The sequence below is a fragment of the Nerophis lumbriciformis genome, linkage group LG38 (assembly GCF_033978685.3).
Source record: "Nerophis lumbriciformis linkage group LG38, RoL_Nlum_v2.1, whole genome shotgun sequence".
NCBI classification, from domain to species: domain Eukaryota; kingdom Metazoa; phylum Chordata; class Actinopteri; order Syngnathiformes; family Syngnathidae; genus Nerophis; species Nerophis lumbriciformis.
The window spans coordinates 2,463,372-2,489,938 of record NC_084585.2 but is presented as its reverse complement, the minus strand read 5'-3'; the positions used below and the strand labels follow the sequence as shown (position 1 = coordinate 2,489,938).

The 26,567-nt window shown below is 42.1% G+C and overlaps 1 protein-coding gene across 1 annotated transcript in view; it reads left to right on the top strand.

Moving 5' to 3' along the window:
- The first annotated feature begins 7,383 nt into the window (after positions 1 to 7,383).
- The window catches only part of LOC133578209 (retinol dehydrogenase 12), a 29,937-nt gene continuing 10,753 nt past the window's right edge, over positions 7,384 to 26,567 (top strand). Inside the window, exons 1-3 of the mRNA XM_061932441.2 lie at positions 7,384 to 7,622; positions 15,407 to 15,646; positions 18,986 to 19,075. Coding sequence (XP_061788425.1) covers positions 7,466 to 7,622; positions 15,407 to 15,646; positions 18,986 to 19,075 — 487 coding nt within the window. The 5' untranslated portion in view covers positions 7,384 to 7,465. The remainder of the gene's footprint in view (positions 7,623 to 15,406; positions 15,647 to 18,985; positions 19,076 to 26,567) is intronic.

Genomic DNA, 26,567 nt, shown 5'->3' with positions numbered 1-26,567 from the left:
AAATTACATTTTCAAAACAAAAACAAACAAGCAAAACAAAAATGTATGTACAGTCCAGCTTATGTTCAGGTCACTAAAAATGAGGGAATACAACAACAGATAACATATAATCTATAAACATAATTACACTTTCAACATAAGCCTTTGAGGACTTCCCATCTTTTTTTATGTTTTTTGGCATCATTATCGTTTTAAACCATGTAACTTTCTAAAGTTAAAAAATACTGAATAAATGTTTTAAAGAAAGAAATATTAAGTGAATATCTGTTTTTGGCCTTAAAAATAAACCTTTTACCGAGTACTATAATTCAATTGATTAAATCATGATTGTCAATGAACTCTCCCAAAATAACAGAAACCACATCAAGCTTCATAAACAAACCAATCCTTAAACACATTTTTTCAACTTCCACCCAAAAGGAAGACACAATACGACAATACCAAAACAAATGCAGGGTGGATTCAGACTCCTGACAAACAAAATGGGCAGTCATCTGACTCTGTCATATTCCATCATTTTAACATTTTCCCCGTGGGTAAGAAGTTATAAATAATTTTAATTTGAAAATAACGATTTTGCACAACCAGTCTACATGTGCTTTGTGGACTTGGAGAAGGCATTCGACCGTGTACCCCGGGAAGTCCTGTGGGGAGTGCTCAGAGAGTATGGGGTAACGGACTGTCTGATTGTGGCGGTCCGCTCCCTGTATGATCAGTGCCAGAGCTTGGTCCGCATTGCCGGCAGTAAGTCGGACACGTTTCCAGTGAGGGTTGGACTCCGCCAAGGCTGCCCTTTGTCACCCATTCTGTTCATAACTTTTATGGACAGAATTTCTAGGCGCAGTCAAGGCGTTGAGGGGATCTGGTTTGGTGGCTGCAGGATTAGGTCACTGCTATTTGCAGATGATGTGGTCCTGATGGCTTCCTCCGGCCAAGATCTTCAGCTCTAACTGGATCGGTTCGCAGCCGAGTGTGAAGTGACTGGGATGGGAATCAGCACCTCCAAGTCCGAGTCCATGGTTCTCTCCCGGAAAAGGGTGGAGTGCCATCTCCGGGTTGGGGAAGAGATCTTGCCCCAAGTGGAGGAGTTCAAGTACCTCGGAGTCTTGTTCACGAGTGGGGGAGGAGTGGATCATGAGATCGACAGGCGGATCGGTGCGGCGTCTTCAGTAATGCGGACGCTGTATCGATCCGTTGTGGTGAAGAAGGAGCTGAGCCGGAAGGCAAAGCTCTCGATTTACCGGTCGATCTACGTTCCCATCCTCACCTATGGTCATGAGCTTTGGGTCATGACCGAAAGGACAAGATCACGGGTACAAGCGGCCGAAATGAGTTTCCTCCGCCGAGTGGCGGGGCTCTCCCTTAGAGATAGGGTGAGAAGCTCTGTCATTCGGGGGGAGCTCAAAGTAAAGCCGCTGCTCCTCCACATGGAGAGGAGCCAGATGAGGTGGTTCGGGCATCTGGTCAGGATGCCACCCGAACGCCTCCCTAGGAAGGTGTTTCGGGCACGTCCGACCGGTAGGAGGCCACGGGGAAGACCCAGGACACGCTGGGAAGACTATCTCTCCCGGCTGGCCTGGGAACGCCTCGGGGTCCCCCGGGAGGAGCTGGATGAAGTGGCTGGGGAGAGGGAAGTCTGGGCTTCCCTGCTTAAGCTGCTGCCCCCGCGACCCGACCTCGGATAAGCGGAAGAAGATGGATGGGATGGATGGATGGATTTTGCACATCAATAGTAGTTTTATAGATTAGTTTGAATATGGCATCCCACGGCAACGGGCAGTCAAACAAGTTATTTTGGAAATTCATTGTGTTTCTCAGGGTAATATTATTGATATGGTGCTGGGATACTCGTGATTTCAGCCTGTCCAAGCTCCTCCTGGACCACCAATTTTTGACCCATTCGGTACTAATGTGAAAACAACTTACAACATATCAGGATTACAGTATATTCTTAAAAATATGCATTATAGTGGAGGTGAAAATGGGTGGCTGTGGTTTTTTTTGTCATTTCTAATTAAAACAAATTGTGAATCCATCCATCCATCCATCCATCTTCTACCGCTTATCCAAGGTCAGGTCGCGGGGGCAGCAGCCTAAGCAGGGAAGCCCAGACTTTCCTCTCCCCAGCCACTTGGTCCAGCTCTTCCCGGGGGATCCCGAGGCGTTCCCAGGCCAGCCGGGAGACATAGTCTTCCCAACGTGTCCTTGGTCTTCCCCGTGACCTCCTACCGGTCAGATTTTTTTTATTTTTTAGATTAGATTAGATTTATTGGTCCCCTTGGGGAAATTCATTGTCACTGCCGTACATTTAAACACTAGACATTACACATCACACACAAAAAATAATAAGAAGAAAAAGACATCATACATGACCAACACACATTTACAGGCTTGTCAGACGGGTCGGCCGGGCCTGCTGTTAAGGGCGGCTATAGCTGCAGGGATCAGGCTTTTCCTGAGGCGGGCCCTCCGGAATTTGATTGTTCTGTACCTGCGCCCTGATGGTAGTGGGATGATGTATTGGTGTAGTGGGTGAGTGATATCCTAGACTATTGTTTTTGCCAGTCGGGTGATGGACCTGTGGTTTATGTCTGAAATGTTGGGTGTGGGTAGGCCGATGATTTTAGCTGCTATGTTTGTAATTCGTGTGAGTTTGGTCCGGTTGGTTACAGAAAGCATGGTGAAAAAACATGTGGAACAGTACAGAAGGATGGGTTGAACAATGCTTTGGTAAAGTAATAACAGGAGATGAGGTGCAACGTATAGTCCTTTAAGTTTCCGGATGGCTGACAGTCTTTGTTGACTTCTTATTTGAATGTCCGTGGTGTGTTGATCAAAGGTGAGTTTATTGTCCAAGGTTATGCCCAGGTATTTAAAAGTGTCAACTGTTTTAACTGTTTGTGTGTTTATGATGATGGGGTTCTGAGGTGAGGGGGGGTTGAACCATATTTCTTTTGTTTTATTGACATTGATTTCCAGATAACTGGCTGTGCATGACTCTGTGAAAAAAGATGTGCCCTAAACACCTCCCTAGGGAGGCGTTTGGGTGGCATCCTGACCAGATGCCCGAACCACCTCATCTGGCTCCTCTCCATGTGGAGGAGCAGCGGCTTTACTTTGAGCTCCCCCCGGATGACAGAGCTTCTCACCCTATCTCTAAGGGAGAGCCCCGCCACCTGGCGGAGGAAACTCATTTGGGCCGCTTGTACCCGTGATCTTGTCCTTTCGGTCATAACCCAAAGCTCATGACCATAGGTGAGGATGGGAACGTAGATCGACCGGTAAATTGAGAGCTTTGCCTTCCGGCTCAGCTCCTTCTTCACCACAACGGATCGATACAGCGTCCGCATTACTGAAGACGCCGCACCGATCTGCCTGTCCACTCTTCCCTCACTCGTGAACAAGACTCCGAGGTACTTGAACTCCTCCACTTGGGGCAAGATCTCCTCCCCAACCCGGAGATGACACTCCACCCTTTCCCGGGCGAGAACCATGGACTCGGACTTGGAGGTCTGAGTCCTGATTCCCATCCCAGTCGCTTCACAAATTGTGAATATTCTCATTCATCCAAGTGCTGGAATGTTCAGTGCATTGAATGAATGGCAGCAGGACTCTTAGACCAGATTGGGGTGTTCTGGAATTGAATACAAATTCATACTGACCTCTTTTGAGCTCACACAATTATTGATGGCATGTTCACAAGGCTATTTATAGGTGATATTTGCACTAATGAAGTCAACTTTACATTCAGGCTATTTGTGCTTTTGGCCCTCAGCACATTTGGCACAACAAGGTTGTGGCTGCAAGTAGACAAGGTGTCCATTTGGCCACTGGCACAACACGAGCCTGTCTTCAGAATCACAGTCAGACAATTCACTGAGCAGGAGTCATCTCTTCATACTCAAGGACTAAGTAGGGCAGGAGTCATCTCTTCATACTCAAGGACTAAGTAGGATAGCTCTAGTCTGATCTACTCAACAATATCTAGACCAAATGATATTGAGAAACATGTAGTGGAGAATACTACATGTACTTAGATTACTATATGGATTAGATAAATGCTCAGAGTGTGAGGTGATTTTTTGTTTAATACAATGTTTTATCTATATCGCTATAAAATCTATAAGCGTGTCCTAATTCAGGCAGGCAAAAGACCTTTGAGGTTACACTGCAATACAATATGTTTATAATACAATATGTGGAATTTGTTTTGGACAGCAGCGACATCTAGTGCTAAAAGTGAGAAAGACAGGAAACAACATGAAGGAAACACCTCATGGAATCATTTAACCACACATTGTACACCATCCCAGAAAGAAAGCAGTAGTAAACTTAATGTGTGTAGTGTACATTATATATATATATATATATATATGTATGTATATATATATATATATATATATATATATATATATATATATATATATATATATATATATATATATATATATATATATATATATATATATATATATACAAATGTATGTATATATATATATATATATATGTATGTATATATATATGTAAATATATTATATATATGTATATATATGTATATACATATGTATATATATATGTATGTAATATATATATATATAATGTATATATGTATATATGTAAATATATATATATATATATATATATATATATATATATATATATATATATATATATATATATATATATATATATATATATATATATATATATATATATATATATATATATATATATATATATTGATTGGCAACACTAAATGGTCCCTAGTGTGTGAATGTGAGTGTGAATGTTGTCTGTCTATCTGTGTTGGCCCTGCGATGAGGTGGCGACTTGTCCAGGTTGTACCCTGCCTTCCGCCCGATTGTAGCTGAGATAGGCTCCAGCGCCCCCCGCGACCCCGAAGGGAATAAGCGGTAGAAAATGAATGGATGGATATATATATATATATATATATATATATATATATATATATATATATATATATATATATATATATATATATATATATATATATATATATATATGTGTATGTATATATGTATGTATATATATATATGTAAATATATATATATATATATATATATATATATATATATATATATATATATATATATATATATATATATATATATATATATGTGTATGTATATATGTATGTATATATATATGTAAATATATATATATATATATATATATATATATATATATATATATACATATATATATATATATATATACATATATATATATATATATATATATATATATATATATATATATATATATATATATATATATATATTGATTGATTGATTGATTGGCAACACTAAATGGTCCCTAGTGTGTGAATGTGAGTGTGAATGTTGTCTGTCTATCTGTGTTGGCCCTGTGATGAGGTGGCGACTTGTCCAGGGTGTACTCCGCCTTCCGCCCGAATGCAGCTGAGATAGGCTCCAGCAACCCCAAAAAGGGACACGCGGTAGAAAATGGATGGATGGATATATATATATATATATATATATATATATATATATATATATATATATATATATATATATATATATATATATATATATATATATAAGGACACAACAGCAGTGACTAGGATGGCGGAAGCGGGGATCGAACCTGGAACCCTCAAGTTGCTGGCACGGCCACTCTACCAACCGAGCTATACCGCCCCTGTGGAAAAGTGTTCTGTGGTCTGACGAGTCCACATTTCAAATTGTTTTTGGAAATACTCGACATCGTGTCCTCCGGACCAAAGGGAAAGCGAACCATCCAGACTGTTATCGACGCAAAGTTCAAAAGTGTGATGGTATGGGGGGTGCATTAGTGCCCAAGACATGGGTAACTTACACATCTGTGAAGGCACCATTAATGCTGAAAGGTACATACAGGTTTTGGAACAACATATGCTGCCATCTAAGCGCCGTCTTTTTCATGGACGCCCCTGCTTATTTCAGCAAGACAATGCCAAGCCACATTCAGCACGTGTTACAACAGCGTGGCTTCGTAAAAAAAAAAAAATGCAGGTACTTTCCTGGCCCGCCTACAGTCCAGACCTGTCTCCCATCGAAAATGTGTGGCGCATTATGAAGTGTAAAATATGACAGCGGAGACCCCGGACTGTTGAACGACTGAAGCTCTACATAAAACAAGAATGGGAAAGAATTCCACTTTCAAAGCTTCAACAATTGGTTTCCTCAGTTCCCAATCGTTTATTGAGTGTTGTTAAAAGAAAAGGTGATGTAACACAGTGGTGAACATGCCCTTTCCCAACTACTTTGGCACGTGTTGCAGCCATGAAATTCTAAGTTAATTATTATTTGCAAAAATAAAATAAAGTTTATGAGTTTGAACATCAAATATGTTGTCTTTGTAGTGCATTCAACTGAATATGGCTTGAAAAGGATTTGCAAATCATTGTATTCCGTTTATATTTGTCATGTCTGTGTGATCAGGTTTTATTTTTGGACTTTTTGTGCACTTTTGTTTTGTTTTGTCACCATAGTTACCCATTAGTTTCACCTGTCATGTCACGCACCTGTTTTGAGTCACGCACCTGTTGTTAATCATGTCCATAGTATTTAAGTTCATTCATTTTCTGTTGTTCGTCCTGACGATCTCACACCACATTTATGCTCTGTCCTTTTTTGTCCATGCCAAGTAAGTTTTCTTTATTCAAGCCATAGTTTGCAAGTTTTGTTTAATCGTTCATAGTTTATTCTCCGCCACTGTGCGCACTTTTTGTTTGAGCCTTTTTTTTAGTATTTATAGTTAATAAATAAATCATGTACCTTAATTCCCGTCTCGCACGAGCCAACTTTCCGTTGCATCCTGGAAAAGCACACACCCCGGACCAAGTCATGACAATATTTACATCTAACACAATTTCCCAACTCATATGGAAACGGGGTTTGTAAATTAGGCATGTTGTAGTAGTCCTCATGTCCACTATAAAGGACATTGGGGAAATGGACCAGAATTGACTGCAACAAAGTGTGAAAGTGAAAGTGCAAAACATCCATTTTCTACCGCTTATTCCCTTTTGGGGTGGCGGGGGGGCGCTGGAGCCTATCTCAGTTACAATTGGGCGGAAGGCGGGGTACACCCTGGACAAGTCGCCACCTCATCACGGGGCCAACACAGATAGACAGACAACATTCACACAAGTACAAAACATATAAAGCCAATTAGTTCCAAATGTCAAATAACTTCAAACTGTTTTCTTCACATTTCATTTGAAAAGTGCTGATTCAAGTCCAACTAAGTTGTTGCAGTTGGACCACCCTCGGGAGGAAGACTTTCCCACATTGTCAAAAGTTTTCCACATGACGTTGATGAATCACCACCACAGTCCACAGATCAAGGTTCTTCACCAGCACTCTGGCCACGCCCACTTGCCGTGGACTTCCTCCTTTGTCACTCGCTTCGAATCATCCGCCCTCGCCCACACTGCACCATGGACTGGAGGGATGTGGTCTACAGCCCACTCTGGATGGTGTCCACGGTCCTGCTGGCCCTGGTGGTGCGTCTCCAGCGGAGAGGGTGCTGGGACCCGCGCTCGTGCCCCACGCAGCTCCGTGGGAAGACCGCAATGGTGACTGGAGCCAATTCAGGTCTGATGCAGCACATGGTGCTTTTTCTTTCATTAGACCTGCACTTCTTGCTGCAACTTTCCTGGAAATCTATCATGGAGCAATGTCATGAACTATGAAGGTTAAATATGTGTCATAGACAGAGGTGGGTAGAGTAGTAGGGTGACCATTTCCATGACACCAAAAAGGAGGACATTATGCGGCATATCAATAAATGACTATGGTGTACATAGGACTCTGGTATACTCTTATTTATAGTACAATTTTGAGTGGTTTAAAGATGATGTTTGTGTGGCTGAATAGGAAAAAATATTAAAGTCAAGTGTTTGTTAACAGTATTTGTATTGATTCAATACATTGTGGTGTTCAAAAAGTGACCACTGAGATGAATCTTTTCAAGTGCAGAGTGCCACAAAGCATAACATGTGTGGACTTAAATGTAGTTCACATATATAATTTAAAAAAAATGCCACAAAAATGTTTCCACATCAACATCAAGGCTGCTTGCTGCATATCTGGTTGCGTTATGCAGAATATGGGCCAAACAGTTTGCAGGGAGCACATCTTTTTGGCTCAGTTTCAGCTTCTGATACACACTGTTATGTTTGCCACAATTGACACTGGCATTGTGTGCTGCATATGCAGACATGTTTTTCACCTCTAAGCCAGACATCTCAAGTTTTGCCAGCAGCTGGTTTGTTATGGCTTCTGACGTTTCGTTGCTGTCACTATAAAAATCCAACAGGACATGTTGGATGCCTTCATCAAAGTGAAAATACCTTACCACAATGGGAAAACACTTGTTTGTTCCTTTATTTGAGGCGTCGGTTGCTACGGAAAAGGGTAGGTTGTTTTCTTTTATGTACCGTATTTTCCGCACTATTAGCCGCACCTAAAAACCACAAATTTACTCAAAAGCTGACAGTGCGGCTTATAACCCGGTGCGCTTTATATATGGATTAATATTAAGATTCATTTTCATAAAGTTTCGGTCTCGCAACTACGGTAAACAGCCGCCATCTTTTTTCCCCGTAGAAGAGGAAGCGCTTCTTCTTCTACGCAAGCAACCGCCAAGGTAAGCACCCGCCCCCATAGAAGAGGAAGCGCTTCTTCTTCTACTGTAAGCAACCACCCGCCCCCGTAGAAGAAGAAGAAGCGCGCGGATATTACGTTTCATTTCCTTTGTGTGTTTACATCTGTAAAGACCACAAAATGGCTCCTACTAAGCGACAGGTTTCCGGTTCATGAAAAGACGCAATCTCTCCATCCGCACACGGACTACTATTTCACAGCAACTGCCTAAAGACTTTCAAGAAAAGCTGGCTACTTTCCGTGCATATTGTAAAAACAAGATAGCTGAAAAAAAGATCCGGCCAGAGAACATTATCAACATGGACGAGGTTCCACTGACTTTTGATATTCCTGTGAACCGCACTGTGGATACAACGGGAGAACGTACGGTGAATATTCGCACCACAGGGAATGAGAAGTCATCCTTCACTGTGGTTCTAGCTTGCCATGCTAATGGCCAGAAACTTCCACCCATGGTGATATTCAAAAGGAAGACCTTGCCAAAAGAGACCTTTCCAGCCGGCGTCATCATAAAAGCTAACTCGAAGGGATGGATGGATGAAGAAAAGATGAGCGAGTGGTTAAGGTAAGTTTAAGTTTACGCGAAGAGGCCGGGTGGCTTTTTTCACGCAGCTCCGTCCATGTTGATATACGACTCCATGCGCGCCCACATCACGCTGGTTTTTAATATATTATTAAAGTTTGACTGACCTATCTGACTGTTTTTTTGACATTCCTTTAGCGCAGTTAGATGCGGCTTATAACACGGGGCGGCTTATAGGTGGACAAAGTTTTGAAATATGCCGTTCATTGAAGGCGCGGCTTATAACCCAGGGCGGCTTATGGTGCGGAAAATACTGTAGTCGGTATGTTCCTGTACCAAATAGTGAGCGATGACGTTCTCGCACAATGCCTTGGCTTTTGTTCGGCCACAGGCCATCCCTTTAGCTGTGGGATGGTCACTGAAAATCTCCCGGTCCACTTTCATGCCGCAGTCTAAACTTCTGTAGGACTGGTGATGCTTTACAGCAGTGGTTCTCAACCCTTTTTTCAGTGATGTACCCCCTGTGAATTTTTTTTTAATTCAAGTACCCCCTAATCAGAGCAAAGCATTTTTGGTTGAAAAAAAAAAAGATAAAGAAGTAAAATACAGCACTATGTCATCAGTTTCTGATTTATTACATTGTATAACAGTGCAAAATATTGCTCATTTGTAGTGGTCTTTCTTGAACTATTTGGGAAAAAAAGATATACAAATAACTAAAAACTTGTTGAAAAATAAACAAGTGATTCAATTATAAATAAAGATTTCTACACATAGAAGTAATCATCAACTTAAAGTGCCCTCTTTGGGGATTGTATTAGAGCTCCATCTGGATTCATGAACTTAATTCTAAACATTTCTTCACAAAAAAAAAAATCTTTAACCTCAATATTTATGGAACATGTCCACAACAAATCTAGCTGTCAACACTGAATATTGCATTGTTGCATTTCTTTTCACACTTCTTTTTGACGGACATTTTAGTGACAAACCTGAGCTTGTGCTTCACGGAGTTTATGAACTTACATTCATATTTTGTTGAAGTATTATTCAATAAATATATTTATAAAGGATTTTTGAATTGTTGCTATTTTTAGAATATTTTTTAAAATTCTCACGTACCCCTTGGCATACCTTCAAGTACCCCCATTTGAGAACCACTGTACTAGGTCATAAAATCAGTGTTAGTTGAGTCGGTCCATAGGTTGCCTGTAGGGATTTTTAATGTCCAGCAGATGTCAGTATTTAGTGACACAGTATCGACACAGTATCAACACAGTTTTGCAATGTGTCGAAACGCTTCATGACGCCTCATCAACCCATCACTAGCGGCTATAGCTGCAGGGATCAGGCTTTTCCTGAGGCGGGCCCTCCGGAATTTGATTGTTCTGTACCTGCGCCCTGATGGTAGTGGGATGATGTATTGGTGTAGTGGGTGAGTGATATCCTGGACTATTGTTTTTGCCAGTCGGGTGATGGACCTGTGGTTTACCGTATTTTCCGCACTATAAGGCGCACCGGATTATTAGCCGCACCTTCAATGAATTACATATTTCATAACTTTGTCCACCAATAAGCCGCCCCGGATTATAAGCCGCGCCTACTCTGCACTAAAGGGAATGTCAAAAAAACAGTCAGATAGTTCAGTCAAACTTTAATAATATATTGAAAACCAGCGTTCTAACAACTCTGTCCCAAAATGTACGCAAATGTGCAATCACAAACATAGTAAAATTCAAAATGGTGTAGAGCAATAGCAACATAATGTTGCTCGAACGTTAATGTCACAACACACAAAATAAACATAGCGCTCACCTTCTGAAGTTATTCTTCATTCGTAAATCCTTCGAATTCTTCGTCTTTGGTGTCCGAATTGAAAAGTTGCGCAAGCGTGGGATCCAAAATGGCCGGTTCCGTCTCGTCGAAGTCATCGGAGTCAGTGTCGCTGTTGTTCTGTGAATCCTGCCTTCCGGAAAGCTCGGACCACAGTTGTGACCGAAATATCCGCCCAGGCATTTACGATCCACTGGCAAATGTTGGCGTATGTCGTCCGGCGCTGTCTGCCCGTCTTAGTGAAGGTGTGTTCGCCTTCGGTCATCCATTGTTCCCACGCCGTTCGCAGTCGTGATTTGAATGCCCTGTTGACACCAATATCCAGCGGTTGGAGTTCTTTGGTTAATCCACCCGGAATGACGGCGAGTGTTGTATTTGTGTGCTTCACTTGTTTTTTGACACCATCTGTGATGTGGGCGCGCATGGAGTCGTATATCAACATGGACGGAGCTGTGTGAAAAAAGCCACCCGGCCTCTTCGCATAAACTTCCCTTAACCACTCGCTCATCTTTTCTTCATCCATCCATCCCTTCGAGTTAGCTTTTATGATGACGCCGGCTGGAAAGGTCTCTTTTGGCAAGGTCTTCCTTTTGAATATCACCATGGGTGGAAGTTAGCATGGCAAGCTAGAACCACAGTGAAGGATGACTTCTCATTCCCTGTGGTGCGAATATTCACCGTACGTGCTCCCGTTGTATCCACAGTGCAGTTCACAGGAATATCAGTTGCTGTGAAATACGGTAGTAATCCGTGTGCGGATGGAGAGATTGCGTCTTTTTATGAACCGGATCCTTGTCGCTTAGTAGGAGCCATTTTGTGGTCTTTACAGATGTAAACAGGAAATGAAACGTACGGTGATATCCGCGCGTTTTTTCTTCTTCTTCCGGGGGCGGGTGGTTGCTTACAGTAGAAGAAGAAGCGCTTCCTGTTCTATGGGGGCGGGTGCTTTCCTTGGCGGTTGCTTGCGTAGAAGAAGAAGCGCTTCCTGTTCTACCGGGAAAAAAGATGGCGGCTGTTTACCGAAGTTGCGAGATCGAAACTTTATGAAAATGAATCGTAATAAAGCGCACCAGGTTATAAGGCGCACTGTCAGCTTTTGAGAAAATTTGTGGTTTTTAGGTGCGCCTTATAGTGCGGAAAATACGGTAAGTCTGAAATGTTGGGTGTGGGTAGGCCGATGATTTTAGCTGCTATGTTTGTAATGCGTGTGAGTTTGGTCCGGTTGGTTACAGAAAGCATGGTGAAAAAACATGTGGAACAGTACAGAAGGCGCCGCTGCTGCCCACTGCTCCCCTCACATCCCAGGGGGTGAGCAAGAGGATGGGTCAAATGCAGAGGACAAATTTCACCACACCTAGTGTGGTGAAATCTTGGTACTTTAACTTAACTTTAACTTTACACATACAAACTGTAGCACACAAAAAAGCACATTTAATTAAAAAAAAACGTTATTATGGTCTTACCTTTACTTATAAGTGCGGGAACAGTGGTGTTCGTGTTGGAGGAGTTGTGAATGAATGAAATATGAAATCCGTGATGCAGTCTGCAGGTGTACCTAATGTTGTGTCCCTGCAGTCGTTCACGGCTCCTCCGGCGCGAGCAATGTTGTTTTTGCACTTTTTGGCTTCTTGTTAAGTGACTTTTTTAGGGTGGATTCGGTCTTGCACGTGGAGGGTTTGGGTGTGGGCTTTGGTTGGTGTGGCGCTCCCGTCGGGGGGTGCAGTCTGCGGCGGAGGTGCCTTAACCGGCACCAGGAGGCGGGATTCCGCGAGCCTCAGCCAGTGCGTCTTCGCAGCAGTTTTATGATCGCTCAGCACAAGAAATACGTTACACACATACAGTTGTTGACAAAATACACTGTACATTATATACCTCAGCTAACTAAACTATGGAAATGTATAATATAATTCATATAGCAATACGGTCTCACTGCACAGCAGGCCAGCAGTTAGCCGAGTCATTGCGCAATCCATGTTGAGGCACTGAGTGACGTGCCTCAACTGGCTGCCGATCACCGCACCGTCTCTTCTCAGTATTTGAACGGCAAATGTGGAAAATTCAGCGATTTTGAATAAAAATAATCTAAAACTGGTGAAGTTAAATGGAAAATAACTTTGAAGTATAATCACTGGATACATATATCCATCCATCCATCCATCTTCTTCCGCTTATCCGAGGTCGGGTCGCGGGGGCAGCAGCTTAAGCAGGGAAGCCCAGACTTCCCTCTCCCTAGCCACTTCGTCCAGCTCTTCCTGTGGGACCCCGAGGCGTTCCCAGGCCAGCCGGGAGACATAGTCTTCCCAACGTGTCCTGGGTCTTCCCCGCGGCCTCCTACCGGTGGGACGTGCCCTAAACACCTCCCTAGGGAGGCGTTCGGGTGGCATCCTGACCAGATGCCCGAACCACCTCATCTGGCTCCTCTCCATGTGGAGGAGCAGCGGCTTTACTTTGAGCTCCTCCCGGATGGCAGAGCTTCTCACCCTATCTCTAAGGGAGAGCCCCGCCACCCGGCGGAGGAAACTCATTTCGGCCGCTTGTACCCGTGATCTTGTCCTTTCGGTCATAACCCAAAGCTCATGACCATAGGTGAGGATGGGAACGTAGATCGACCGGTAAATTGAGAGCTTTGCCTTCCGGCTCAGCTCCTTCTTCACCACAACGGATCGATACAGCGTCCGCATTACTGAAGACGCCGCACCGATCCGCCTGTCGATCTCACGATCCACTCTTCCCCCACTCGTGAACAAGACTCCGAGGTACTTGAACTCCTCCACTTGGGGCAAGATCTCCTCCCCAACCCGGAGATGGCACTCCACCCCCTTCCGGGCGAGAACCATGGACTCGGACTTGGAGGTGCTGATTCTCATCCCAGTCGCTTCACACTCAGCTGCGAACCGATCCAGTGAGAGCTGAAGATCCTGGCCAGATGAAGCCATCAGGACCACATCATCTGCAAAAAGCAGAGACCTAATCCTGCAGCCACCAAACCAGATCCCCTCAACGCCTTGACTGCGCCTAGAAATTCTGTCCATAAAAGTTATGAACAGAATCGGTGACAAAGGGCAGCCTTGGCGGAGTCCAACCCTCACTGAAAACGTGTCCGACTTACTACCGGCAATGCGGACCAAGCTCTGGCACTGATCATACAGGGAGCGGACTGCCACAATCAGACAGTCCGATACCCCGTACTCTCTGAGCACTCCCCACAGGACTTCCCGAGGGACACGGTCGAATGCCTTCTCCAAGTCCACAAAACACATGTAGACTGGTTGGGCAAACTCCCATGCACCCTCAAGGACCCTGCCCAGAGTATAGAGCTGGTCCACAGTTCCACGACCAGGACGAAAACCACACTGTTCCTCCTGAATCCGAGGTTCGACTATCCGGCGTAGCCTCCTCTCCAGTACACCTGAATAGACCTTACCGGGAAGGCTGAGGAGTGTGATCCCACGATAGTTAGAACACACCCTCCGGTTCCCCTTTTTAAAGAGAGGAACCACCACCCCGGTCTGCCAATCCAGAGGTACCGCCCCCGATGTCCACGCGATGCTGCAGAGTCTTGTCAACCAAGACAGCCCCACAACATCCAGAGCCTTAAGGAACTCCGGGCGGATCTCATCTACCCCCGGGGCCTTGCCACCGAGGAGCTTTTTAACTACCATACATATAACAATTTAATTAATCTTTTTTCTTTTTACATTTTTTTTCTAGTGACCGCACGTCACTGCTATAAACAAATCTAATAATACTAACTAATGCTTAGTTTAACAAACTACAACAACCATAATAAAGACTGTTAAATTTGTAACTGAACATAAAAAATTTTCATACAGGAAGAACTTACAATAACTCGGTCAGTTATTGTCAAACTGGTAAACGGGCTCCACGCCAAAAATCACTTCATTAACAGTGTTACTGTTCAAACTGTGCGTAACGTTACAATGGCCAAAATTATTTACACTTGTTAAATAAAACCTTTGCCTCGTTTGTAATGAATACTTAGGCCTAATACGCTACTGTGTGTCAATGTTATGGTGGTACTCTGGGAGCTAATAGTTTTTTGTGGTGGTACTTGGTGGAAAAAGTTTTGGACGACCACTGCACGAGGTTATGCAGTTATATTTTTATTCTATTGTTACGCGGGGGGAAAAACTGTAAAAATATACATAAATAGAGCAAAAAGAAATTGTTGTGTGATAATGAATAATAATATACTTAGTCGCCTGTTGACACGATATCTGTTTTTAGATTTGAGCTGTTTGTACAATGAAGGGCGATGTAGATTCCAGCACTATGTTGAAATATTTGACAAGTTCAAGGCTCTGACTTGTTGTCATTTTTCATTTACCTCTGCTAGGTATCGGAAAGTCAATTGCCATGGACTTTGCTCGCCGTGGCGCCCGTGTCCTCCTGGCCTGTCGAAGTGTGTCCCGCGGGGCGGCGGCGGCTGAAGAAATCAAAGCAAAAACAGGCAACTCTGACGTCCACGTGCGCCAGGTGGATCTTTCCTCCCTGGACTCTGTCGGGGATTTAGCGGAGAAGATTTTGAAGGAGGAGAAAGCGCTCCACATCCTGGTCAACAATGCTGCAGTGTCAGGTCTCACACACTTCAGCCACAGTTAATCAGGATTATTAGTCGTACTGTACGATTCTTAAGTAAAAAGACGATTCGCAAGTATAACTAGAATATGATGAGAATGCCCTAAGTGCGCAAGCCCCCAAACCGTCGACGATGGTGAGGGTGAGTCGAGTGTGCGGATGTTGGAACGATTCCAATCGGTTGAGAAATGTGGGATACAAAGAGGTTTGTATATTGCCCATTCATTTTCAGTGGTTTCCTGGTCATTCCGGGTAATCTAGGAACTTTTCGGAACCGGGAAACAGGCTGGCTTGTATGTCCAGGGTCTATGGCGTGTGCGGATGGTGGAACAGATATGCAGAAGATTGTATATTGCCCATTCAATTTCAACGGGGAGAAATTCCAGGAAAACCAGGAATTTTGGGGAAATGTTTAGGCTTCAATATCCAGGGTGAGTAGTGTGTGGATGGTTGAACGGTTAAAATCGGGTTAAAAAATTGAATGGGAATTGTAGAACTTTGAACATGTCACGAGGGAGGTGCTGGACATTGAGTCCGAGTGGACCATGTTCCGTACCTCTATTGTCGAGGCGGCCGATTGGAGCTGTGGCCGCAAGGTAGTTGGTGCCTGTCGTGGCGGTAATCCTAGAACCCGTTGGTGGACGCCGGCGGTGAGGGATGCCGTCAGGCTGAAGAAGGAGTCCTATCGGGTTCTTTTGGCTCATGGGACTCCTGAGGCAGCGGACAGGTACCGACAGGCCAAGCGGTGTGCGGCTTCAGCGGTCGCGGAGGCAAAAACTCGGACATGGGAGGAGTTCGGGGAGGCCATGGAAAAAGACTTCCGGACGGCTTCGAAGCAATTCTGGACCACCATCCGCCGCCTCAGGAAGGGGAAGCAGTGCAGTGTCAAAACCGTGTATGGTGGGGATGGTGCTCTGCTGACCTCGACTGCGGATGTTGTGGATCGGTGGAGGGAATACTTCGAAGACCTCCTCAATCCTACCAGCACGTCTTCCTATGAGGAAGCAGGGCCTGGGGAATCTGTGGTGGGCTCTCCTATTTCTGGGGCTGAGGTTGCCGAGGTAGTTAAAAAGCTCCTCGGTGGCAAGGCCCCGGGGGTGGATGAGATCCGCCCGGAGTTCCTTAAGGCTCTGGATGTTGTGGGGCTGTCTTGGTTGACAAGACTCTGCAACATCGCGTGGACATCGGGGGTGGTACCTCTGGATTGGCAGACCGGGGTGGTGGTTCCTCTCTTTAAGAAGGGGAACCGGAGGGTGTGTTCCAACTATCGTGGGATCACACTCCTCAGCCTTCCCGGTAAGGTCTATTCAGGTGTACTGGAGAGGAGGCTACGCCGGATAGTCGAACCTCGGATTCAGGAGGAACAGTGTGGTTTTCGTCCTGGTCGTGGAACTGTGGACCAGCTTTATTCTCTCGGCAGGGTCCTTGAGGGTGCATGGGAGTTTGCCCAACCAGTCTACATGTGCTTTGTGGACTTGGAGAAGGCATTCGACCGTGTCCCTCGGGAAGTCCTGTGGGGAGTGCTCAGAGAGTATGGGGTATCAGACTGTCTTATTGTGGCAGTCCGCTCCCTGTATGATCAGTGTCAGAGCTTGGTCCGCATTGCCGGCAGTAAGTCGGACACGTTTCCAGTGAGGGTTGGACTCCACCAAGGCTGCCCTTTGTCAACCATTCTGTTCATAACCTTTATGGACAGAATTTCTAGGCGCAGTCAGGGCGTTGAGGGGATCTGGTTTGGTGGCTGCAGGATTAGGTCACTGCTATTTGCAGATGATGTGGTCCTGATGGCTTCCTCCGGCCAAGATCTTCAGCTCTTACTGGATCGGTTCGCAGCCGAGTGTGAAGCGACTGGGATGGGAATCAGCACCTCCAAGTCCGAGTCCATGGTTCTCTCCCGGAAAAGGGTGGAGTGCCATCTCCGGGTTGGGGAGGAGATCTTGCCCCAAGTGGAGGAGTTCAAGTACCTCGGAGTCTTGTTCACGAGTGGGGGAAGAGTGGATCGTGAGATCGACAGGCGGATCGGTGCGGCGTCTTCAGTAATGCGGACGCTGTATCGATCCGTTGTGGTGAAGAAGGAGCTGAGCCGGAAGGCAAAGCTCTCGATTTACCGGTCGATCTACGTTCCCATCCTCACCTATGGTCATGAGCTTTGGGTCATGACCGAAAGGACAAGATCACGGGTACAAGCGGCCGAAATGAGTTTCCTCCGCCGAGTGGTGGGGCTCTCCCTTAGAGATAGGGTGAGAAGCTCTGTCATTCGGGGGGAGCTCAAAGTAAAGCCGCTGCTCCTCCACATGGAGAGGAGCCAGATGAGGTGGTTCGGGCATCTGTTCAGGATGCCACCCGAACGCCTCCCTAGGAAGGTGTTTCGGGCACGTCCGACCGGTAGGAGGCCACGGGGAAGACCCAGGACACGCTGGGAAGACTATCTCTCCCGGCTGGCCTGGGAACGCCTCGGGATCCCCCGGGAGGAGCTGGACGAAGTGGCTGGGGAGAGGGAAGTCTGGGCTTCCCTGCTTAAGCTGCTGCCCCCGCGACCCGACCTCGGATAAGCGGAAGAAGATGGATGGATGGATGAAAATTTGAATGGGAATTTCGGGAGTTTTTGTAAAAAACGGGAATTTTGGAAAATGTAGATAATATCACAATTGTATGGTTTTACGTTATTTATTATTAATAATATTCATATTTTTGTAGTTTTATTAGACTTGTTAAGGGAAGAAACAGCATTGAATGTATGTTTAACAACGTGCGTCATGTCGTGTTATGTGTCTGATAATCAATAAACAAAAATGTTAAAACAACAAAAGAAGAGAGGGGAAACTTACAGGTTGAGCTTGTTTACCCTGCAAATCGTTTTATTAACTGAAGAAATTTGTTTTTATACTTGCAGAAATGTATTTCTTTTTTCATTTGATTTTTATTGACATCCAGCATCAGACATTCCTATCCATGACATCATATTCACATACATCATACATCTCTTGTCTGCCCTAAATGTCGAAATATTTTTTTGTTTATATCCCAACCATACCACCTCCAAAAAAAAAGAAAGAAACAGCAGAAAAACAAAACAGTATTTGCAAATACATCAATCAATTAAATAAAGACAAAATAAATAATAATACATTATTAATAATAGTAATCAGAAATAAAGTAAAAGAATATAAACGGATGTATAAAAAATAAAAACTGCAAAAACACAGCTACAAAAGGAATTAAAACAGACAACACATGAAGCAGATAAAACATTTTTATATTTAGACTGAGGGATCTTTTGAAATGTTTATGTCTGAAGCACAAACATAAACTAACGTTCATCACTTTGTTTTGTTAGGTTTACCCCGGCAGATCACCCACGACGGATTTGATCTTTCTTTTGCAACCAATCATTTGGGACCCTTCCTTCTCACCAACCTTCTGACTGGTACAATTCTCATATTTAATACAGCTTGTCATATTTAATACAGCTTGTCATATTTATTACAGCTTTGTGTCATTGCATATGAAACTAGAGGAGGCCGTTCCTGAAGGAAGTGTGTGTGAACGCTCCAATGCTGAAGTTGCACTGAAATGCTGACAGAACGTAGTATGGATGTTCGAATAGTTTGAATGTTGAAGAGTTTGAATTTCCAGGAAAACGTGAATTTGGTTAGGAACTTGGGAAAGTGTTAGTTTGAATGTCCAGGATGAGTGGAATGTGTTGATGTTGGAATGCTTTGAGTAGCTTGAAAAATGTGGGAATTGTGCAACTTGAAAAAAATGTCCCATTCATTTCAATGGGAACTTCCTGGAAATTTGGGGAAAAGCTGGATTTAAAAAAAAAATGATTAGGAGCATGAATGTCCTGAATGAGCTGAATTGGTTGGTGTTGGAATTGTTTAAATCGGGCAAGAAATGTTCAAGTGGTAATTGAGAAATGGTAATACGGAAAACCGGGAATTTTTGAAGTCCTTAAACCAACTTGGTTGTTTGTCCTGACTAAGAGGAATGTTTTGACAGTGGAACGCTTGAAATGGGTTGAAAAATGGGAAAGGAGTCATTGCACTAAAAAAGGTTGAAAAAAAAATTAGAAAAAAAAAAAAAACAGGAGATCCTGGAAATTTGTTGAACGTGGTAAAATGGTAGTGTGAATTTCCAGAATTAGTTGAATGTGTTGAAGGTGAACTGGTTTGAAGCGGTTGAAAAATGTGGGAATTGTGCAACTTGGAAAAAATGTCCCATTCATTTCAATGGGAACTTCCTGGAAATTTGAGAATTTTAGGAAAAGCTGGATTTTTGAAAAAAAATGATTAGGAGCATGAATGTCCTGAATGAGCTGAATTGGTTGGTGTTGGAATTGTTTAAATCGGGCAAGAAATGTTCAAGTAGTAATTGAGAAATGGTAATACGGAAAACCGGGAATTTTTCAAGTCCTTAAACCAACTTGGTTGTTTGTCCTGACTAAGAGGAATGTTTTGACAGTGGAACGCTTAAAATGGGTTGAAAAATGGGAAAGGAGTCATTGCACTAAAAAAGGTTGAAAAAAAAATTAGCAAAAAAAACAAAAAAAAACAGGAGATCCTGGAAATTTGTTGAACGTGGTAAAATGGTAGTTTGAATTTCCAGAATTAGTTGAATGTGTTGAAGGTGAACTGGTTTGAAGCGGTTGAAAAATGTGGGAATTGTGCAACTTGGAAAAATGTCCCATTCATTTCAATGGGAACTTCCTGGAAATTTGAGAATTTTAGGAAAAGCTGGATTTTTGAAAAAATGATTAGGAGCATGAATGTCCTGAATGAGCTGAATTGGTTGGTGTTGGAATTGTTTAAATCGGGCAAGAAATGTTCAAGTAGTAATTGAGAAATGGTAATACGGAAAACCGGGAATTTTTTAAGTCCTTAAACCAACTTGGTTGTTTGTCCTGACTAAGAGGAATGTTTTGACAGTGGAACGCTTAAAATGGGTTGAAAAATGGGAAAGGAGTCATTGCACTAAAAAAAGTTGGAAAAAAAATTAGCAAAAAAAAAACAACAAAAAAACAGGAGATCCTGGAAATTTGTTGAACGTGGTAAAATGGTAGTGTGAATTCCAGAATTAGTTGAATGTGTTGAAGGTGAACTGGTTTGAAGCGGTTGAAAAATGTGGGAATTGTGCAACTTGGAAAAATGTCCCATTCATTTCAATGGGAACTTCCTGGAAATTTGAGAATTTTAGGAAAAGCTGGATTTTTGAAAAAATGATTAGGAGCATGAATGTCCTGAATGAGCTGAATTGGTTGGTGTTGGAATTGTTTAAATCGGTCTTGAAATGTTGAAGTAGTAAAAAAAATTTCATTGAAAAATTGTATTATGGAATTCCTGGAATTTCAGGAAAACCGGGAATGTTTTTAGTTCCTAAACCAAACTGTTTTTTTTTGTCCTGACTAAGAAAAATGTTTTGACGGTGGAACGGTTGAAATGTGATGAAAAAAGGAAAAGGAGTAGTCAAACGAAAAAGGTTGGAAATAGGGTTAAAAAAAAACAGGAATTCCTGGAAATGTGTTGAATGTGGAAAATGGTAGTCTGAATGTCTAGGGTGAGTTGAATGTGTTGAAATTGGTTGAAATGTTTAGGAATTGTGGAACTTTGAAAAATGGGCAATTAATTTTGAATGGGGAAATGAAAAAAAAGGAATTATGGGAAATCCTGGAACTTTTTTAGAATTGTTGAAGTAGTGCACACTAATACCAAACAGGCTGAACATTTTGAAGTTGGAACAGTTTGAATCAGATGAAAAATTTGGGAGTTGTGGAACTTTGAAGAATTTCCCATTGATTTCAATAGGAATTTCCAAAAATGTTGGGAATTTGGGGAAAAGCGTGAATTTTTTTGAAAATGGTAAAAAAAAAAAAAAAACTTGAATGAGTTGAAATGGTTGGTGTTGGAATTTTTCAAATCGTTCGAGAAATGTTGAAGTTGTAACATGTTGAATTGAGAAATGCTATTGCGGAATTCCTGGAATTTCGGGAAAACCGGGAATTTTTCCAGTTCAAAAAACAACTTTGTTTTTTATCCTAATTAAGAGGAATGTTTGGACGGTGGAACGGTTGAAATGCGTTGAAAAATGTGGAAGGAGTAGTCGCCAGGGGATAGGGCTTTGGAAAACCCTGGAATTGTTTTGAACTTCGAAAAAGGGTAGTTTGAATTACCAGGATTTGTGGAATGTGTTGAAGGTGGAATGGTATGAATAGGTTGAAAAATGTGGAAATGGTGAACGTTTGAAAAATGGCCAGTTCATTTTAAATGGGAAAAATGTCCAGTAAAACCTGGAGTTCTGGGAAATCTGGGAATTTTTGTAATTTGTCAAGGGAAAGACCACGATTCTTCTCCAGAGTTTGGCGCGCTCTACCTTCCACATTTTTCACCCCATTCAAACTGTTCCAGCCTATTCGGGATACGCGGGCTTTCCCTTACAAATTCAAAAAATTCCCAGATTTCCCAGAATTCCAGGTTTTCCGGGACATTTTTCCCATTCCAAATGAATTGGCCTTTTTTCAAACTTCTACCATTTCCACATTTTCCAACCGATTCAAACCATTCCACCTTCAACACATTCCACCATCCTGGAAATTTAAACTACCCTTTTCCAAAGCCCTATTTCCACCCTTTTTTCTGGCGACTACTCCTTCCACATTTTTTAACGCATATCAACCGTCCAAACATTCCTCTTAATCAGGACAAAAAAGTTGTTTATTGAACTGGAAAAATTCCCGTTTTTCCGAAAATTCCAGAAATTCCGTAATACCCTTTCTCAATTCAACATGTTACTCATTCAACATTTCTCGACCCATTTTCACAAAATTCCAACACCAACCATTTCAACTCATTCAGACCATTCAAGTTTTTTTTTTACCATTTTCTAAAAAATTCCCGCTTTTTCCGAAATTGCCACATTTTTGGGAAATTCTCATTGAAATCAATGGGAAATTCTTCAAAGTTCCACAACCCTCACATTTTTCGTCTGATTCAAACTGTTCCAACTTCAAACTGTTCAGCCTATTCGGGAATAGTGGGCTTTCCCTTGACAAATTCCAAAAATTCCCAGATTTCTCAGGATTCCAGGTTTTCCAGGACATTTTTCCCATTCAAAATGAATTGGCCATTTTTCAAACTTCCACCATTTCCACATTTTTCAACTGATTCAAACCATTCCACCTTCAACACATTCCACCATCCTGGAAATTTAAACTACCCTTTTCCAAAGCCCTATTTCCACCCTTTTTTCTGGCGACTACTCCTTCCACATTTTTTAACGCATATCAACCATTCCACCGTCCAAACATTCCTCTTAATCAGGACAAAAAACAAAGTTGTTTATTAAACTGGAAAAATTCCCGTTTTTCCGAAAATTCCATAAATTCCGTAATACCCTTTCTCAATTCAACATGTTACTAATTCAACATTTCTCGACCGATTTTCACAAAATTCCAACACCAACCATTTCAACTCATTCAGACCATTCAAGTTTTTTTTACCATTTTCTAAAAAATTCCCGCTTTTCCCGAAATTGCCACATTTTTGGGAAATTCTCATTGAAATCAATGGGAAATTCTTCAAAGTTCCACAACCCTCACATTTTTCGTCTGATTCAAACTGTTCCAACTTCAAACTGTTCAGCCTATTCGGGAATCGTGGGCTTTCCCTTGACACATTCCAAAAATTCCCAGATTTCTCAGGATTCCAGGTTTTCCGGGACATTTTTCCCATTCAAAATGAATTGGCCTTTTTTCAAACTTCTACCATTTCCACATTTTCCAACCGATTCAAACCATCCCACCTTCAACACATTCCACCATCCTGGAAATTTAAACTACCCGTTTCCAAAGCCCCTATTTCCACACATTTTTTAACGCATATCAACCGTTCTAACATGCTCTTAATCAGCACAAAAAACGAAGTTGTTTTTTGAACTGGAAAAATTCCCTGTTTTCCCGAAATTCCAGGAATTCCGTAATACCATTTCTCAATTCAACATGTTACTACTTCAACATTTCACGACCGATTTTCAAAATTCCAACGCCAACCATTTCAACTCATTCAGACCATTTAAATGTTTTACCATTTTCAAAAAAATTCCCCCTTTTCCCGAAATTGCCACATTTTGGGGAAATTCCTATTGAAATCAATGGGAAATTCTTCAAAGTTCCACAACTCTCACATTTGTCGTCTGATTCAAACTGTTGATACGGGCTTTCCCTTGACAAATTCCAAAAATTCCCAGATTACCCAGAATTCCAGGCTTTCCGGGACATTTTTCCCATTCAAAATGAATTGGCCTTTTTTCAAACTTCTACCATTTCCACATTTTCCAACCGATTCAAACCATTCCACCTTCAACACATTCCACCATCCTGGAAATTTAAACTACACTTTTCCAAAGCTCTATTTCCACCCTTTTTTCTGGCGACTACTCCTTCCACATTTTTTAACGCATATCAACCATCCAAACATTCCTCTTAATCAGGACAAAAAAGTTGTTTATTGAACTGGAAAAATTCCCGTTTTTCCGAAAATTCCATAAATTCCGTAATACCCTTTCTCAATTCAACATGTTACTCATTCAACATTTCTCGACCCATTTTCACAAAATTCCAACACCAACCATTTCAACTCATTCAGACCATTCAAGTTTTTTTTTACCATTTTCTAAAAAAATCCCGCTTTTCCCGAAATTGCCACATTTTTGGGAAATTCTCATTGAAATCAATGGGAAATTCTTCAAAGTTCCACAACCCTCACATTTTTCGTCTGATTCAAACTGTTCCAACTTCAAACTGTTCAGCCTATTCGGGAATCGTGGGCTTTCCCTTGACAAATTCCAAAAATTCCCAGATTTCTCAGGATTCCAGGTTTTCCGGGACATTTTTCCCATTCAAAATGAATTGGCCATTTTTCAAACTTCCACCATTTCCACATTTTTCAACTGATTCAAACCATCCCACCTTCAACACATTCCACCATCCTGGAAATGTAAACTACCCGTTTCCAAAGCCCCTATTTCCACACATTTTTTAACGCATATCAACCGTTCTAACATGCTCTTAATCAGCACAAAAAATTAAGTTGTTTTTTGAACTGGAAAAATTCCCCGTTTTCCCGAAATTCCAGGAATTCCGTAATACCATTTCTCAATTCAACATGTTACTACTTCAACATTTCACGACCGATTTTCAAAATTCCAACGCCAACCATTTCAACTCATTCAGACCATTTAAATGTTTTACCATTTTCAAAAAAATTCCCCCTTTTCCCGAAATTGCCACATTTTTGGGAAATTCCTATTGAAATCAATGGGAAATTCTTCAAAGTTCCACAACTCTCACATTTGTCGTCTGATTCAAACTGTTGATACGGGCTTTCCCTTGACAAATTCCAAAAATTCCCAGATTACCCAGAATTCCAGGTTTTCCGGGACATTTTTCCCATTCAAAATGAATTGGCCTTTTTTCAAACTTCTACCATTTCCACATTTTCCAACCGATTCAAACCATTCCACCTTCAACACATTCCACCATCCTGGAAATTTAAACTACCGGTACACTTTTCCAAAGCCCTATTTTCACCCTTTTTTCTGGCGACTACTTCTTTCACATTTTTTAATGCATATCAACCGTTCCACCGTGCAAACATTCCTCTTAATCAGCACAAAAAACGAAGTTGTTTATTAAACTGGAAAAATTCCTGTTTTTCCGAACATTCCATAAATTCCGTAATACCCTTTCTCAATTCAACATGTTACTAATTCAACATTTCTCGACCGATTTTCACAAAATTCCAACACCAACCATTTCAACTCATTCAGACCATTCAAGTTTTTTTTACCATTTTCTAAAAAATTCCCGCTTTTCCCGAAATTGCCACATTTTTGGGAAATTCTCATTGAAATCAATGGGAAATTCTTCAAAGTTCCACAACCCTCACATTTTTCGTCTGATTCAAACTGTTCCAACTTCAAACTGTTCAGCCTATTCGGGAATCGTGGGCTTTCCCTTGACAAATTCCAAAAATTCCCAGATTTCTCAGGATTCCAGGTTTTCCGGGACATTTTTCCCATTCAAAATGAATTGGCCATTTTTCAAACTTCCACCATTTCCACATTTTTCAACTGATTCAAACCATCCCACCTTCAACACATTCTACCATCCTGGAAATTTAAACTACCCGTTTCCAAAGCCCCTATTTCCACACATTTTTTAACACATATCAACCGTTCTAACATGCTCTTAATCGGCACAAAAACGAAGTTGTTTTTTGAACTGGAAAAATTCCCTGTTTTCCCGAAATTCCAGGAATTCCGTAATACCATTTCTCAATTCAACATGTTACTACTTCAACATTTCACGACCGATTTTCAAAATTCCAACGCCAACCATTTCAACTCATTCAGACCATTTAAATGTTTTACCATTTTCAAAAAAATTCCTCCTTTTCCCGAAATTGCCACATTTTTGGGAAATTCCTATTGAAATCAATGGGAAATTCTTCAAAGTTCCACAACTCTCACATTTGTCGTCTGATTCAAACTGTTGATACGGGCTTTCCCTTGACAAATTCCAAAAATTCCCAGATTACCCAGAATTCCAGGCTTTCCGGGACATTTTTCCCATTCAAAATGAATTGGCCTTTTTTCAAACTTCTACCATTTCCACATTTTCCAACCGATTCAAACCATTCCACCTTTAACACATTCCACCATCCTGGAAATTTAAACTACCGGTACCCGTTTCCAAAGCCCTATTTCCACACTTTTTTCTGGCGACTACTCCTTCCACATTTTTTAACGCATATCAACCGTCCAAACATGCTCTTAATCAGCACAAAAAATGAAGTTGTTTTTTGAACTGGAAGAATTCCCCGTTTTCCCGAAATTCCAGGAATTCCGTAATACCATTTCTCAAT